This window comes from Hakea prostrata, chromosome 1 (assembly GCF_041222555.1).
Source record: "Hakea prostrata isolate BN-2017 chromosome 1, UWA_Hpros_2, whole genome shotgun sequence".
In the NCBI taxonomy this organism is placed as follows: domain Eukaryota; kingdom Viridiplantae; phylum Streptophyta; class Magnoliopsida; order Proteales; family Proteaceae; genus Hakea; species Hakea prostrata.
In genome coordinates this window covers 8,069,088-8,084,320 of record NC_142600.1, presented here as the reverse complement: position 1 = coordinate 8,084,320, position 15,233 = coordinate 8,069,088, and the positions used below count along the sequence as shown (strand labels likewise).

The 15,233-nt window shown below is 39.0% G+C and overlaps 1 protein-coding gene across 4 annotated transcripts; it reads right to left on the bottom strand.

The window, feature by feature from the left end:
• Positions 1-543: 543 nt before the first annotated feature.
• HEXO1 (beta-hexosaminidase 1) lies at positions 544-14,779 on the bottom strand. 4 transcript variants are annotated; one of them, XM_089159855.1, is made up of 17 exons: positions 14,612-14,778; positions 13,971-14,490; positions 13,768-13,851; positions 13,562-13,597; positions 11,832-11,943; positions 11,653-11,723; positions 11,382-11,512; positions 8,331-8,347; positions 8,156-8,204; positions 7,075-7,175; positions 6,740-6,799; positions 6,004-6,037; positions 4,639-4,737; positions 4,422-4,481; positions 4,059-4,309; positions 3,214-3,405; positions 544-944 (listed from the first exon to the last, which is right to left on the bottom strand). In XM_089159855.1, exons 2-16 carry the CDS (start codon positions 14,322-14,324, stop codon positions 3,230-3,232), a joined length of 1,635 nt encoding a protein of 544 aa, XP_089015981.1. In that variant the 5' UTR covers positions 14,325-14,490; positions 14,612-14,778; the 3' UTR covers positions 544-944; positions 3,214-3,229. The 4 variants fall into 4 exon arrangements, with proteins under 4 accessions (XP_089015981.1, XP_089015973.1, XP_089015998.1 ...); XM_089159847.1 differs by having other exon boundaries at positions 13,971-14,778; XM_089159872.1 differs by lacking the exon at positions 544-944 and adding an exon at positions 1,451-2,033 and having other exon boundaries at positions 13,971-14,779.
• Positions 14,780-15,233: the final 454 nt, after the last annotated feature.

Sequence of the window (15,233 nt, the reverse complement as noted above, 5' to 3'; positions counted from 1 at the left end):
GATGCAACCGTGGCACCATTTTGTCTATCTTCGGATTGTGTCATCAGAGGTTGGCTAGATCTGGATGGCCTGCCATGGCATGCATTTGGACAGGTAAAGAGTGTAAAGTTCGGTATTTTCATCATATATAAGTTAATTTTTGCTGATGCAAGTCCGAGATTTGCTAATGGTTAATGGTCACCACATTCTGCCTAGAGGATCTCTAGACACATGCATATGTCAGAAAGATGACGTTGAAGGGGGAGTGCTCAAGATGCTCCCCAAACCCGAAGGAACAACATGACCTCTACAACATCTGTCTGCCGCTTTTGCCATCCATAGCCCCAGAATTGAAATCTGTCTGCTTCTCTAAATTTAAATCCCCCCACTTTTAGACTATTTTACTAATTTGGCAGCTATGCATGCAAGGAACCATAGTAGTAATAAAAAACTAGGAACTGATGTAGCTACTGACTAAAGTAGAGGAAACTCAACCGAACTATGTATTTGGGTTGAATTGAAAACTCTTAATATATTTTCCTTTTCTACTATTAAAACGGGGGTGGAAAAAAAACTTAAAATTTTGATCTCCACTTTTACTTGAGAAGAGTGGTGTAGAATAGCCAGAGACATCTAGATAGGCCACTTCACAATTGAATGCCATCGTATTGTGGATAAGTTATTCAATATGTCGTTGTTCTTCGTTGTTTTATAAATTTCATAAGCTTAACTGTTGCGCATATCCAGAGTAGTATGGAGTCTAGACAATTGTTACAACATAAATGAATTTCAAGCAATGTTTTCAAACGTCACCTTGGCCACACCACACTCTTGGCCGTTGGAATTAGACCTAATTTCAACATCTTCTCATTCTCTGTCCAGTCTTGTACTGATCTAATTCCCATCTGCATACTCGCTTTTGAGTTCTTGAAGGAAGTCCCCAGAAGTTGCGTCCACCTCATCTCCTGAACCAAGAAAGGCCCACAATTAAAATTTTGTTCTGAAAATAAACGGCAGGCCACCCAACCTCAGGAGTAGGGAAAACACAACTGCCAGTACGGAGGATAGTTGGAATATTCATGGGCAAGCATGTCAAAGGTGTATAACATCTCGCACGGAGAAGGAAAACAAAGACCATTGCAGAAAAGTTGTGGAGACTAGAGAACGAGGTCACCAGCCCTAAGGTTTATATTTTTAAGAATAACAGTCTGGTTTACCTTGATGGAAGCAACCTGATTCTAGTGAATCAAACAAAATACAGGAAGATAAAGAACATAATTACATAGCAAGGAAAAAAACATTGCCCCTCCTTCGTGACCATATAAATCCCCTAAAATAAAAACCATAAAAATCTCCCTGGCACTCCTCCCTAACCAGATGGGACCCTTGTCTATGGGCCATAACGCATTCTCTGGTGCACCATGGAGGCATTGACTAGACATGCAAAATCTCAATATGTACAGGCAGCATGTTGAACCCTTCAAATTTATACTTTTGAATTCCTTACCATTTGGCATAGATGGTATAGTCCTAGAGAAATGGGCAGCCTAACAAAGTCACCTTCACATCTTTTTTGTGAATCCTTCCTTACACTGCTAATTAACAAGGTTATGCCAATCAAATAACAAATAGTCACTACATTTCCAGCATCTTAAGTGTCATCCCCACGTGTAGAATGCCCTATCTGACTTGGAAATACCAATCCTCGCTGAACTGGAAGGTTGAACTTTCAAGACCGAGATGAGAGAACACGCTATTGATTGAGTCCATAGGCAATTCCAGTGTCATTAACAAATACAAGCAGGCTGAGCAGCAAGAAGTACACTCAATAAGGACACGAAAGCAGACTGGAGATAGGGATATGAGGAAGCTTCATTTAGAAGTCTACAAATATTTGAAGAGCACAACTTCTCCAGCACACTCTTTACCCACTTTCTCTTTCTCCTCTACCATACAAATTGCCAGATATTCCATGACAGCAACTTCAGTCCCACATATACCTCTGATTTATTGATGAAGATCACTCCACCCTTAGACAACTAATCTGTTAAGTACTAGAGTAAAGAAGTGTTCCAAGTAAATACACCAAAAATAATTAAATATATGTATGATGATGTAGTAATGAGTATTGGAAAATTAGGGGAGCCAAAGCCATGTATTTCCAAGTACAGTTAGGTTACATCAGAGACCAGCTTAAAGCCCTTAGTTGTTCGCAATCATCATGGATGAATTACCCTGTTACCTAAGGACATCCGAGATGAGGTGGATTGGTGCGATATTTTCTTGGTGGATCAGACAAAAGCAGGGATTTGGAGTGATATTTTTTTGGGTGGACGAGACAAAAGCAGGGATTAACACCAAGTAAGAGTTATGAATAACGACATGCAAATCAAAACATATTAAGATCAGTGGAATGAAGATGATGTATATGGTGTCTAACTTTCCTTACACTAGGAAAGATAATGAAATGGTGAAAAGATGAGAGGGATATTCCAGATAGATGAAGTGGTGAGGTGCTTCCTGAGTGTTGTGTGATCTACATATACCTTTAGACAGGAAGGATAAGTTTATAGGACAATTATGCGACCAGATACGGTGTGTAGTGTAACCGAGATTTGGCACAACTTGGAAAGATAAAGTAAGGAATTATCATATTATAGCTGGTTTGGGAATAACTAAAATACTAGGTCATTTGAGTTCATATGACCATGTTCAAGTGAGGCCTTTAAATGCTCCCCCATGAGGAGTGATTTGATTCCAATTGAAGGAACCAAAAGAGCCAAGCACAGAATAAAAATGACCTTAGGAGACATGGCAAGGAAAAACAGGCATAGCTTATGCTGTATATCAAGTATGGCCTCATAAAGAACTGATTGGAGGGCAAGGATTCATGTTGCAAACCCATTTACTTTGGAGAAGGCTAAGTTATTTCTTGTTTTATTTATCCCCAACCAGAAGCAAGTAATTACATCTCCCATCTATAATTTATCTTGCTTCAGTAAATGCACACAAGCAAGTTTCTAAATCATCAAACTGTCGGAGATATAGAAACAATGCTCAGATTTTTATTATCTTCTTTCAGTGTCTCAGAAACTTATTTTTTAAATGTACATGGCAATAATAGACTATAGCATTCTTGGTAGCCGACCTGAAGTAGTTCAAAACTGGTTCATGAGTCAAGTGGAGTCACCATAAAACAGAAGTAAAGTTGCAGTTCCTGTTGCATTAAATTACCTTTTATGCGTTCAGATCACTGCTCATAGCATGAACCAGGACCAACTGGAGGTCTCCGTGCCAAGTGATTTTTGACTGGTGCTGCTGGAATTCCACGTCTATTCAGCAAGCATCTGAAGTATAGAAACCTTGGTAGAACTGTTCCATTTATATCTCCAGCAGAGGTGACCTCCCATTTGCTCCACATGCGCTCTAAAAAAGATGCATTAATGGGAATGAATAAATATCATGCTCAAGGATGCACTGAGGAAACTAGAGTCAGGATCATTGGACAACGAAAAAGAATCACCAAATATGCCAAATAGAATAAGATAATGCAAAATGATAAGAAAATAAAATCATAGCACAAAGGGAATGAGTGACTGTAAGATCCTCTCTCCCTCTCCCCCTTCTGAATGTATGCACATGCCACTTGGTAATTAAGACCCTACTATTTGTCCATTGAGCAAGTTGATTATAGTTGCAGACATTCATCCAAATAGCCTATAAGTTATTACAATGACAAGAAAATGATAAGGGTTAAGCCTTTCCTTTTCAATCATCCCTTGATTTTCAAATAGAAGATTGGTTAAACAGATCTTCCCTTTAGTTTGACGAAACAAACCCAAACACTACTTAAAGGACTAGCTAATAGTGAGGCTAGGAAAAGTGTAAAATTTTACAGGAACAGACCAAAACGAAAGGCAGAAAATGACTATGACAGCCTCACATTTAATGTTTCTGAAGATACAACTGAAATATCAGCAACCTGGTAATAGGAATTTTTCATTCATGAGAATGAGAACAAATTCAGCAACTATCCTAAACTAAATAAGCAAAACAATTAATTTCTATTAAACATATACCAGCAGCTGCTGCAGCACGAGGCCAAATTGTCTGCTGAACATCTGAGGAGTCAGCTGTCTCGCCCCACATGCACACTTCTCCGCCGAGCACAAGTTTTTGAGCTAACGGGTCATCTATTCCTTCAAGAGGTTCACTGTTATAAAAACCCTCCCAAGGGATATCCAGATGATCAAGATACCATACACCTTGGTTACTGTAAATGCATCTGAAACCTTTTGCAACAGCCCGTGGACAGACTCCGGGGCCTAACCTGTGGGGGGGGGGGGGGAGATGATATTAAGAGGAAAGCAAAGTGGAGCTTAATGTTATTGTGATGGATAAATCTTGTGATACAAGGATGAAATAATACCAGAGAAACTCACCAGTTATGCACCACTGTTTGGGAATGAAGGTTTGCCTGGAATGCATTAAATGTTTCTTCCCTGATGGAGAAAAAGAAACCAGTGTATCCTCTTAAGAGAGAGAGAGAGAGTAATCACAATGTTATAAGCAAAAAGCTAAAGCTAAAAATGATTTAAATAACCTTCAACGTCCTGCACAAAAATTTAACGAAAAGATGCAAATGAAGTAAACTTTTACCAGTTGACAGGGGTCCAATTCTTTTCAATTGCTATCCCTTGAGCTCTCAGGACAAAGTATTGATAAGCATCTTTGGCAGTCATGTTGTGCAATTGAAGCCTGCATTTTGATGGAACAAGCTATTAAGCCAAGATGATTAAAAGTCAAACTGTGTTGGCAACTGAATAGCAATTACCAATTGTTTAACATGTGAAAACCTTGAACCAGACAAAGCCTCACTCTATGATACCCAAATGTGAAGTTTCAGAATAGCAACCGGACAATTGAAAGTCAAGCAAGACAGCGTTCAAGACAAGAAGCTAAAAAGTGAAACATACTTATCTTGAATTAATGCAAGAGTCGACCTCGAACTGGATAAACCAGCAGGAGATCAATTCTGACCAGGATCAATACAACGATGAAGACAAAGTTTACTAAGAACTTTTTCTTTTCACATGAGATAGAAGAACATAAAAGGATAAGAAGATAGAAAAGAAGAAGGGGTAGGGGGGGTGGGTAGGGGATGGGCAATCTTAGCACAGCTATGCAAGCTGTTGAACATGGATTCCTCCATAAGTAATCTCAACATGTCCTACAAACTTGATTTCTCTAAAGTATGATCCTATATTGCTCTTAAAGCACCTATTTATAGCTTGGCTAAAGCTTTACAATGAATAAAAACTCAGTAAACTGAAAATAGTAAGCACTAACTTGATAAGTTTTTTTGGGGGGGAAACTTCACTAGTGACAATAGAATAAAAGGTCAAACCCGATGCCAAAGGCTTCCACAAAAGTAGAGTCTGAGGGACAATTTTCCTACACAACCTTAACCCAACAATTTTTGCCAAAGGTGGTTTTGATAACTAATGATAATAGAATCTTATGGAAAATATAAGCTAATTAAAATAGAAACTACTAGGCTTTATAATTCTGTGACATGCATAGATAATTAAAATAGAAACTAAACTAAACTTCTAAATCTCCCAAGAATAAAAGTCTTCATGTTATCTGATCTTGGACCCCACAAATCCTCTATGAATATGCCAAATAATAGGTTGTGATACTGTTCATGTGAACAGTGACATGAACAGTATTTTGGCTTCCTTTCCTCATTTATTGTCCTATTGCAGCAGTCCATGTTGACTGGTCAAAATTTTGGAGCAAGGGACCTTCTAGTTGGACCAGCAGGATGGTTCTAACTTCTAATTGGTCCTGGCTAGTTCATCCTTGACTAGTTCCAATGTGTCCCGGTTCTACCCTATGCATTTTTCACAATTATAGCAGAATATGAGCTATTACTCAACTGCTTAATATGTAATTATTGACAAATTTCGTGTGCCAAACATATAAGTTGGACAATTAGGGAAGTGAAAGAGAGAAACATACCACTGCTTCACATGTGGTGTAGAGGTCCAACAATCTGTCAATTGTCAACCACTATCAAATTAATACACATAAAAGGGAAGCAGAAATAGATCACTGCTAGTCGCAACTTGAGAAGCCATATTGAAAGAATTTACAAGCAAGAGAAAAATATAGTAAAGATGCTAGAAGTACCACTTGTTTGCATACGTAAGTTACACAGAAAAAAAAAAACCTATAGATAAGGGTTGGATCTGTCATAAAAATGTCACATTACCCAGAGTTTACACCTATCGGTCAAAAGTAGGCATACCCTTGCCTATTCAAGAGTAAAGTTCTAGTTAAAAATGATTTTGTCCAATAGCAGCATATTCAACACAAGCAAAATCCCAACTCAATGGGATTGGCTCCACAAATCCTGTTTCCAGTTAAAAAAACTATTTTAAGCCACACTGGTTAACCACAGTCCATACAAGTCTCTTCTTACCACTTCTCCAAAGTTTTAGGAAGATGGTTGGCGGCTGAAGTACAAAGGGAAATGCCTGATACATGATGACACATACAATTGAGATGCCACAAAATTTTGACATCTGGCCAACCTAGAAGGTTTCATTCTACATCAACACTTCAACTGGCTTCAACAGCCCTCTCCAACTAAGCTCAAATCAAGCCACCACTCCTGCTAAGCCTATCATGACGGCCACTGTCCTTTTTATGTGATGAAAGCATTTTGATCCATAAAGAAAGTGAACAGATTTACCTGTATTAACCTCATCACCACCCAAGTGGAAGAGCTCAAACGGAAAAATTTTCCTCATATCTGTAAAAGTTACAAATTTTAGTCAAGATCTTATAGACATTACCATAAAATTCTGAAATCTCTAGCTTGGCTACCTTTGTTTTAGCTCAAAGTTATGGTAAGTGTTACATGCCTAGACTGAATATTTCAAAGATAAGATAAAAACACATCATATTTTCAACAGCAGCTCAAGAATGTCAAGAGTACTGAACCAATCAGTTCTCACTGAAAAATAAGAAGACAAAATAAATAAATAAATTGCAAACCAATAACCAAGACCAGAAAGGTATTTTTACCTGCCAAAATTCCGGAAACCACATCAAAAGTAAAATTATTTGACACATCCAGTGGCTCATGGCAGGTAGCAGATGGCCAAATATCAGGATATCCCGCACCCCTGCATAAAAGCATCAGCTCAGAACTTTAATGCTGAATCCAAGAATTGAATTGTGCAATAGCTACCTCTTAGCTTAATCAAATGTAAGAAAACCAAAGTTTTAAGGAAAAAGGGAGCAACTTATCACAAAATTGGAGACATCCATATGGTGTACAGTCTTCTCTTAAAAGTGATAAAGCTGCTACCAAGTATAAACCTAGAATAAAAAATCCTGAGCAATACAAAAACCCATCCACCACCACAGCCCCATATATGATCTCCTAGACTCAGTCCCCCTTGTTGCCCAAGAAATCATTTAAACCCTAATACCCACTGATCCAATTTTAATCAAGTCTCAAGTTCAACAACGCTGTTCCTTTGCAAACCTGCAACTACCTCTGGGAAGCAACATGGAGTTTTATGAAACATATTAGAAAATGAAGATCATGTACAAAAACAAAGTCTTCCCCAAAGTCCTAATGGCAGTAGGATGATTTATAAAGAATGGCACTGTTCACAAGTCAATTATGTCTAAGGTGAGGCATAGTCATACTTCATAGGATTGCAGCTGATGGATTTAGTACTAGATAATAATTTTCCTACACACTGATACTCAGCAAATTCAAATGACAAGGTTTTCAGTTGAGGTCATGCTTCATGACCATAACAGGAAGCATCTCTGCTTTGGGCACATTATTGCCTATCACTTTGTACCTACATTTTATGCCAGATTTGTGTTTCTACAGCCCACCTAGCATTAGAAGAGTAATACAACCATTCTGTTACTTTGAAAAATATACTGAAGTATTTTTATTATCATTACTTAGAGACAGATTTTTTTTTTATTTTTTTTTTAAAAAAAACCTCAAAATTAAGGCCAAGAAAAAGTTTTTACATGTTTCATTGATGAATTTTTCATGAGGGGATAACAAAATCTTGGGAAGTAACCATCAAGTAACATTGTACGTGGTAATGAGAATCAGATAGAATTTCATGTTTACCATGATTCTCCATGACCGGGGACATCTATCTCTGCCATAACATTGATCCCTGAATCCAAACAAAAAAAGATGAAGATGAAGGAAATCAATAGAACAGCAAGATCCATTGAAGAACCAAAAAGATAACAATGGTAATACTAAGGCAGCAGTTGTGTGGCAGGGGTAAAGACTGTACCTCGCATTTTCGCAAACCTGTGTGGAATGGCATACAGCAGAGATACATGCAGCAGAAAGCATTCTATTAGCATGATAACCAATTAGGAAGACATTAAGGAGGCAAATGGAAGAGTATTAATAAATATCAGGGGGATTCCAACAATACAGCTAACAGTATAAAAGAAATATAGAGCTTCAGTCAAGGCCAACAAGTAATAGCAGTTGTAGAACACAAAAGAAAGATTTTAGCAACCTTAGACAGGGGAAAACTCAACACAAATCAACTCAACTCATTACACCTTATCCCTACTAACTGGGGAATTGTTGTAAAAGTAACGGAACTATATTATTCCTTCAAGTAAAGAGGGGCTAAAGAGGAGTTAAAGAACCACAAGCAGGGATATAAGAACAATTGCTCAGATCTCTAAGTCTGTTGAATTTTGGCCAAAAAAAAAAAGTCTGTTGAATTTTGGCCAAAAAAAAGTCTGTTGAATTTAGAAAGGGTGACCAAACCAAGCTTAAACCTCACCTTTTCTAGATAGAGATAGAAATGAGCATTCCATATTTTTTAGAAGGCTTACAAAGCAATAGCAAAGACATGCTAAATTAAGGAGAGCTTCAAGTAAAGGCAACAAGCATGAGTCTTGTACATATGCATCACATGGGATCAGAAAGAGTGTTAAAGGCATAAATATGCATCACATGGACTCAGAAGCAGTGTTCTAGTAAGTAGTTTCACCATAGTTTCCTTCATATATTCACCAAAAACAGAAGTGCATAAAGTATGTAAATATTTACTTTCATAAATTTTTATTTCCAGTAGTATTTCCAAAATTTCCCCCCCTTCAACTAGTGCTGCAACTGCTGCTACTGTTGCTTATTCCGCTTCTGATTCAAAGATGCCAATAATTCATGTACCATTGGGTTCATCTTGTTTGGACGGCTGACACAGTAAGAGGTGTTTCCCCATCATGGTATATTTTGTTTACTTGTTTGGTTTAACTTTATGTATAGATAGATTAGAAAGTAGAAAGGCAAGTCATCTTGTAGTCTAAGCAGGGAATTTTCTTTGGCTACAAGGATTGCCTTTGGTTAGTTGGAAAGCTTATATATTCATTCATATTTTGTCCAAACATTGCCTTCACCATCAGCTTGGGAAGTCAGTATATGCACGATCCCCATTTTACACACTTATGAGCAGTAGTTACTATATAGTATCCTGCGTAACTTAAAATCTGCTCCACAAAACAATTCCTCTCTTATTATCTTCTTCCTTCTCAGTTACATCTTCTTCTTCTCCTATTCTCTGTCCATTAACATTTCCAACAACTCAGCCTTGTCCGAACTAAATTTGCTCAGCTACATGGATCCTTGCCTTTCAATCATCTATATTTGAGATCATACTAGATTAAAGGCCTAGGCCATGCTTGTCTTATGGTATGAAATTATGGGCAAATGGTGTGAAATTCTCTTTGGACACTATGATTGTGGTCAACTCATTCTTTTACCTTATATTCTTCTCATTTATCCTCTTATAATTTTATTTATTTATTTATTTAGTTTTTTGTCCTAGCCTTCAATGAAAAGAACTTGTCCAATTTAACCGAATGTATCACAAGTTAATTGGAAGAAACTGCCAAAATATATAAATATAAACCTCCAGTCATATGTGAAGATGGAACATCCAACTTTGGAAAAGCCGGCTTCTCTCTTTTGCTGGTAGGGTTGAGCTCATCTGATCTGTGCTCCAATCTTCTTACCTGTACTGGTGTGGCATTTTCCCGATCCCTAAAGCCATATCATCTGCTATGGAATCTCTCTTCAGTGCTTTTCTCTGGAAGGGCTAGGATTCTTCTCGATTCCTTCGTCCCATAAGCTGGTCCAAGGTTTGTCGGCCCAAATTTGAAGGGGGCCTAGGAATTCGCAGGATTCAAGATGTTAATGCCGCTGCTTTGCTTAAACTCATTTGGAAAATCATCACCAAGGATGATTCTATTTGGGTCAATTGGGTCCACTCATACCTTCTCAAATCCACCTTCTCAAATCCAATTCTTTCTGGACTGTCTCTATCCCCCTTAATCCCTCTTGGACTTGGAGGAAGCTCCTCCTTCTCCGTCCCTGGGCTCTTTCCGCCATCACCACCCACATTTCCTCTAGCTCCTCCACCTCTTTCTGGCAAGATCCGTGGCATCCGATGGGTATTCTCCTCTCTCTCTCCCCCCCCCCCCGCACAGTCTATGAAACCCGAATCCCCAAATCCACTTTGCTTTCAGAGTTTATCTCCAATGGTTCTTGGGTTCCTTCCCCGCATCATAGTCTCACGCAAGTTTGGAATTCCCTCCCCCCTATTTACCCCCTCCTTCATGATACTGTTATTTGGTCGCCCACTACCAAATCTTTTACCACGGTTTCGGCTTGGAACCTCCTTTGCTCCCCCTCCCCAGCCCCTCCATGGCCCCCTTGGTATGGTTTAAAGGTCATATTCCCCGCCATTCCCTCACTCTTTGGAGAGCCCTAAACCTAGCCCTACCAACCCAGTCTTTCCTTATTTCCCGCCACATCCTTGTGAACCCAAATTGTATCCTTTGTTGGAATGGTATTGAGGACACTGAGCATTTGTTCTTTACTTGCCCTTTATCTAGTGCCCTGTGGAGGAAAGCCCTTAGTTACATTTGGCCCCATTCCCATCGTTCATTTGGGTTTACCCGTGACTGGTCTTGGATTATGAGCAAATTCGCAGGTACCTCTATTTGTGATCGTATTGGTAAGCTCGTCTTTAGTGCCACAGTCCACCATCTGTGGTGGGAGCGTAATCTCAGGCGCTGGAACTCCAAATCCCGCTCTATCAATACCATTTGGAGTGCTATTTATTTTGATGTTTCAACTAAGATTTCATCCTCTCCCCTCCCCCCGGTTGTTGATTCCCCAAGGAACAGACTTATTGTTGTCTCCTAGGGGCTCCACTCCCAAATCTCCCCTTCTAGCTAACTCTAGCCCGTGACTCTTTTTGTCTCTTTAATAGATTATTTATTCATCCAAAAAAAAAAAAAAAAAGATGGCAAGATCTTACTCGACAATTTCAAGAGCATCCTCAACAGTGTATCGCTCCCACTTTGAGTATGCACCTTTCCACAAATTTGGGTAAGAAGGTATTTCCAGTGGAAATGACTGCTCGTCTATGATGTGCCAATGAAGAACATTCTACAAAGTCCAATCCCAAATAGCAAGAGTAAATGCTAAAAAATGATAAATTAAAATTGGGGAGATACAAGGACAGAGATATGAACATTGGAAAGTTAAAGCAATGGTCTGAAAAATTTAGAAAGTAGCCAAGTTCTTACAAGTTTAGCATAAGACATTGACTCAATCACTTGCTTTATTATACCAATAGGTAGATAATGCCTTGAGGTATCTGCAAATTAATACAAATAATGACATAACCGGAGCATTTTTAGGAGAACATGGAAAAGGAAGAGAATTATAACTCCTTATCCTAATACACATTAAAATTGTAACATACCAAGAAGAAGCCCACGAAATACAAATCTTGGTTCATCTTGGATTAGCCAAGGTGCCATATGAACTTCTACACTTTTAGTTACATAGTTGAAACTACACAGCTGGCTCAATGTCTGCAAAGAGAGAATTAGAAAGTGAATCAGAGCAATTATCCAACAGATGGCTGAGAGGTCACAGATAAGCCATGTTCAGATTTGTATTTCATTTACAAAATTACAATTGCAGCACATCTATTTGACCATCAACCTATACAATTAGACATGCAAACTCAGTAGGTTTGGAACAGTATCATTTCCATGAAGAACCAATGAAGTGGAGAAGTAACACTTCCTCAACATACAGAGACAAAAGGCTTTTGAATAATATAATTTGTTGAAGAACCAGGACTTTCAAGAAGGAGGTTCTAGATCTATACTAATCACAATTCTTATAAATAAACTATTTGCTTTACAAACTCCAAATATTCATTTAGTGCTGCAGTTTTGAGATACATCTTTGCAAGAGATGTTCTTGGAACAAACCTCTCCCTCACAGTGGCATTCACTGTAAGGGAGCATTAGTTGATGCTACAGCAGCTTATAGTGGGTGGAAAGGGATGCAATAGGCAAACCATCACTAGTTCATGCAGGGAAAGAAGATGAATCATCAGTTTCTAGCAATGAAACTTAAAGCAATTCTAAAGGACTTATGGTGCGTTAAGGGGCAATTTTTGAAGGTTTCTATTCTACCTGACTCCCAGCTAGCCATTCACTTCACTAGTGGGGTTGTGGGAAGATCCAAGGTCCTTGGCAAGTGCAGAGCAGCAAATGGGAAATCAACCAAAACTACCTGGCTACGTGAAAGGGAAGTTCACGCTTGTGTGGAGAGAACAAAATCAACCCACAGATAACATAGCCGCAGTCAAAGAGGATAATGAAGAGCTGGTATGGACCCCAGAGGAGCTACCTCCTGAGCTCCTAGAGTTGATCTGGAAGGATAAGACCCTTGGGTGCTTTACAGGTTGTTATTGGGTATTCTTACCCATTTGGGACAATGGTTAAGAGGGATGCCCTCCTTGAGGAGCTACCTGCTGAACTCCAGGAGTTGATCCAGAAGGACACAGACCCTTTGTGTTTTAAAGTTATAATTGACTATTCTTACCATTTGGGTCAATGGTTAGGAGTGAGTGCCCTCCTTGATTGGAGTCTCAATCCCTTTTTCTTTTGGGGGTTCTAGGAGTCTCTCTCTCACTAAAAACTTATTTATCAAAATAATAAATAAATACAAAATAAAAGTCCATGGTCGTTAAAAAGAAAATATATCCACAAGGGCACCCAAACCACCTCTGTGCATGCCAGTACATTTTGCCAAACTTAATTTGCAAAAAAGCGGAAATCAAGGATATGGGGAACACACAGAACACTTCGGGCAGCACCAAAACAGAAAAAGATGCATCCAAAGCATGTAAGATAAGGTGGTCAATGAAATGGTGCTGTCTATAAAAAAGTAGCACCCTATCAGGATACCATTTAGCCCAAAGGCCCCTCTAATAAGACATAGTTCTGATGGACAAACAGAGTATATAGTCTTCAAGTTCAACAGCATGTGAGTAATGAAAACATGCAATCATATATTGTAATTTCAGAAGTTTCTGTAGAAACAATTGGGGGATTAGACAGAGTTGTAAGGCGCATCACCATTATTCATCAGAAAAGCAAATAGTTACCAAAGAAAATGAAACCTTGTACATACCTCTAACCCACGCAATGCCCCATAAACAGTATTTGCCTGCAACAAAGAAGTAAGAATGGGTAAGCTTAATGCATTAATTTTTTATAGGAAAGAAGAGCAGCATGCCAGAATATCCACATGCTATATTTACTCAGAAGGTGCGTCTGCATTAATTATTGTACTTCTAAAACCTACTCAAAACACAAAGGTTAAAGCTTCTGAGTTACCTCAATTGTGGCATCACCAAAGATTGAATGACCATCTTGTTTGGCTACATACAGAGAATAGCTCTCGTCCACACCCAGATGAAGCTGCACAGAAACACGAACAAATCCAAACAAGAACAAATTAGTCAAACAGTGAACGAGAATTAGAACTGATAGCAGGATCTAGAGGAAGTCGGGATAAACTATGGGGAATCAATATTCACCGTTTCATTGTCCGATGCTACAATGATTTTAATCTTGCTCAGATCATATATAGATTTTGCTCCGGAGCTGTGCTTGAATATAATTTCCCTATACCTCTTGAACGCCTCTTGGATAATATAAGAGCCTCCGCCATTGCCTCCGATCTCAAGCGAGAGACCGGGATCAACGGAGATGGTAGCGTTGCCATGGCTGAACTGTGAAGGGAGAGGCCATAAATAAACAAGAGAATCATCGGATTCCAATTTCGACTTGAGCTCCAGAATTCGCCCTTCAACTGTAACACCACAATATACATAGATAATACATAGAAAAGCAAGAGAGAGGAAAGCAGGAACCGGAATTTCGTTTGACATCTGGTGGTCGCTCACAGGTATTCCTTTTAAGAGGAATTCAGCTCAGAATTGGTAGGTGGTCTAGCCGTCGGAGCTGGAAACTTTTATACTGGACTCGAAACTCATGATTGGACAGGATGCTTGAACAGACAGGCGAAGAAGATGACATACGCGTGACCGTATAAGACTGTGACAAATAAACTTAAAGATTGTCATATTTGAGTTGAAAATTAGTGAGTTTCAACATACACAGAGTAAATTTTACAGCACATCGAGTTAACACTCGAAGAGTGGTCCACAGGCATTACATAAATTAATCCAGAAACGCATTCATATCATATTCTCAACTGACTGCAAGGGCCGACGACTGGGGTGAAGAGAGAGGCTCGCCGGCAACAAGAGAACAGCCGTTCCGTGGAACGACAACCATCGGATGGCGGATCGCATCGACCATCTGCGAACAGGAATAGGGAACTCCACTGCACCTTATATACATCGAATTATTCCACACTTTGAGATTCTGCTGGTCCACAAATCCGATTCTAATACCCAACTGATCCAAGGACTAACGATTGGAGAGTGAAAAACCAAGGTTTCCTTCATGTGGGGCCAAACGGGAAAGAACAACCAGGCACACCAGGGTCTTAAAAGTTAAAACCCACCAATTAGTTCGGTTTGGATGGTAACGCCGTTACGGATGGAAATTTATGAGGTCCCATTTCCTTGTAATGTATGACAAGTCCAACAACATCACATTAAAATATCACATGGTAGAAATTCATTTACAAATCACATCAATCAACTAACTGATGTAACTTGTAAATAGATTTCCACCATTTGATGTGATGTTGGGACACTTGTCACATATCTATAAAGATGTCCTGATTTTATCGATCCTGTTGGTAGACCTGATATTGATCCCGTTATCAA

What these genes read in the sequence shown, in the direction of transcription:
- HEXO1 (XM_089159872.1), bottom strand. Translation starts at nt 14,324, where the DNA reads ATGTCAAACGAAATTCCGGTTCCTGCTTTCCTCTCTCTTGCTTTTCTA. An exon ending in TAGCATCGGACAATGAAACG is followed by an intron (nt 13,852 to 13,970) that starts GTGAATATTGAT and finishes GTTTCTGTGCAG; the next exon opens with CTTCATCTGGGTGTGGACGA. An exon ending in TGGTGATGAGGTTAATACAG is followed by an intron (nt 6,038 to 6,739) that starts GTAAATCTGTTC and finishes GACAATTGACAG; the next exon opens with ATTGTTGGACCTCTACACCA.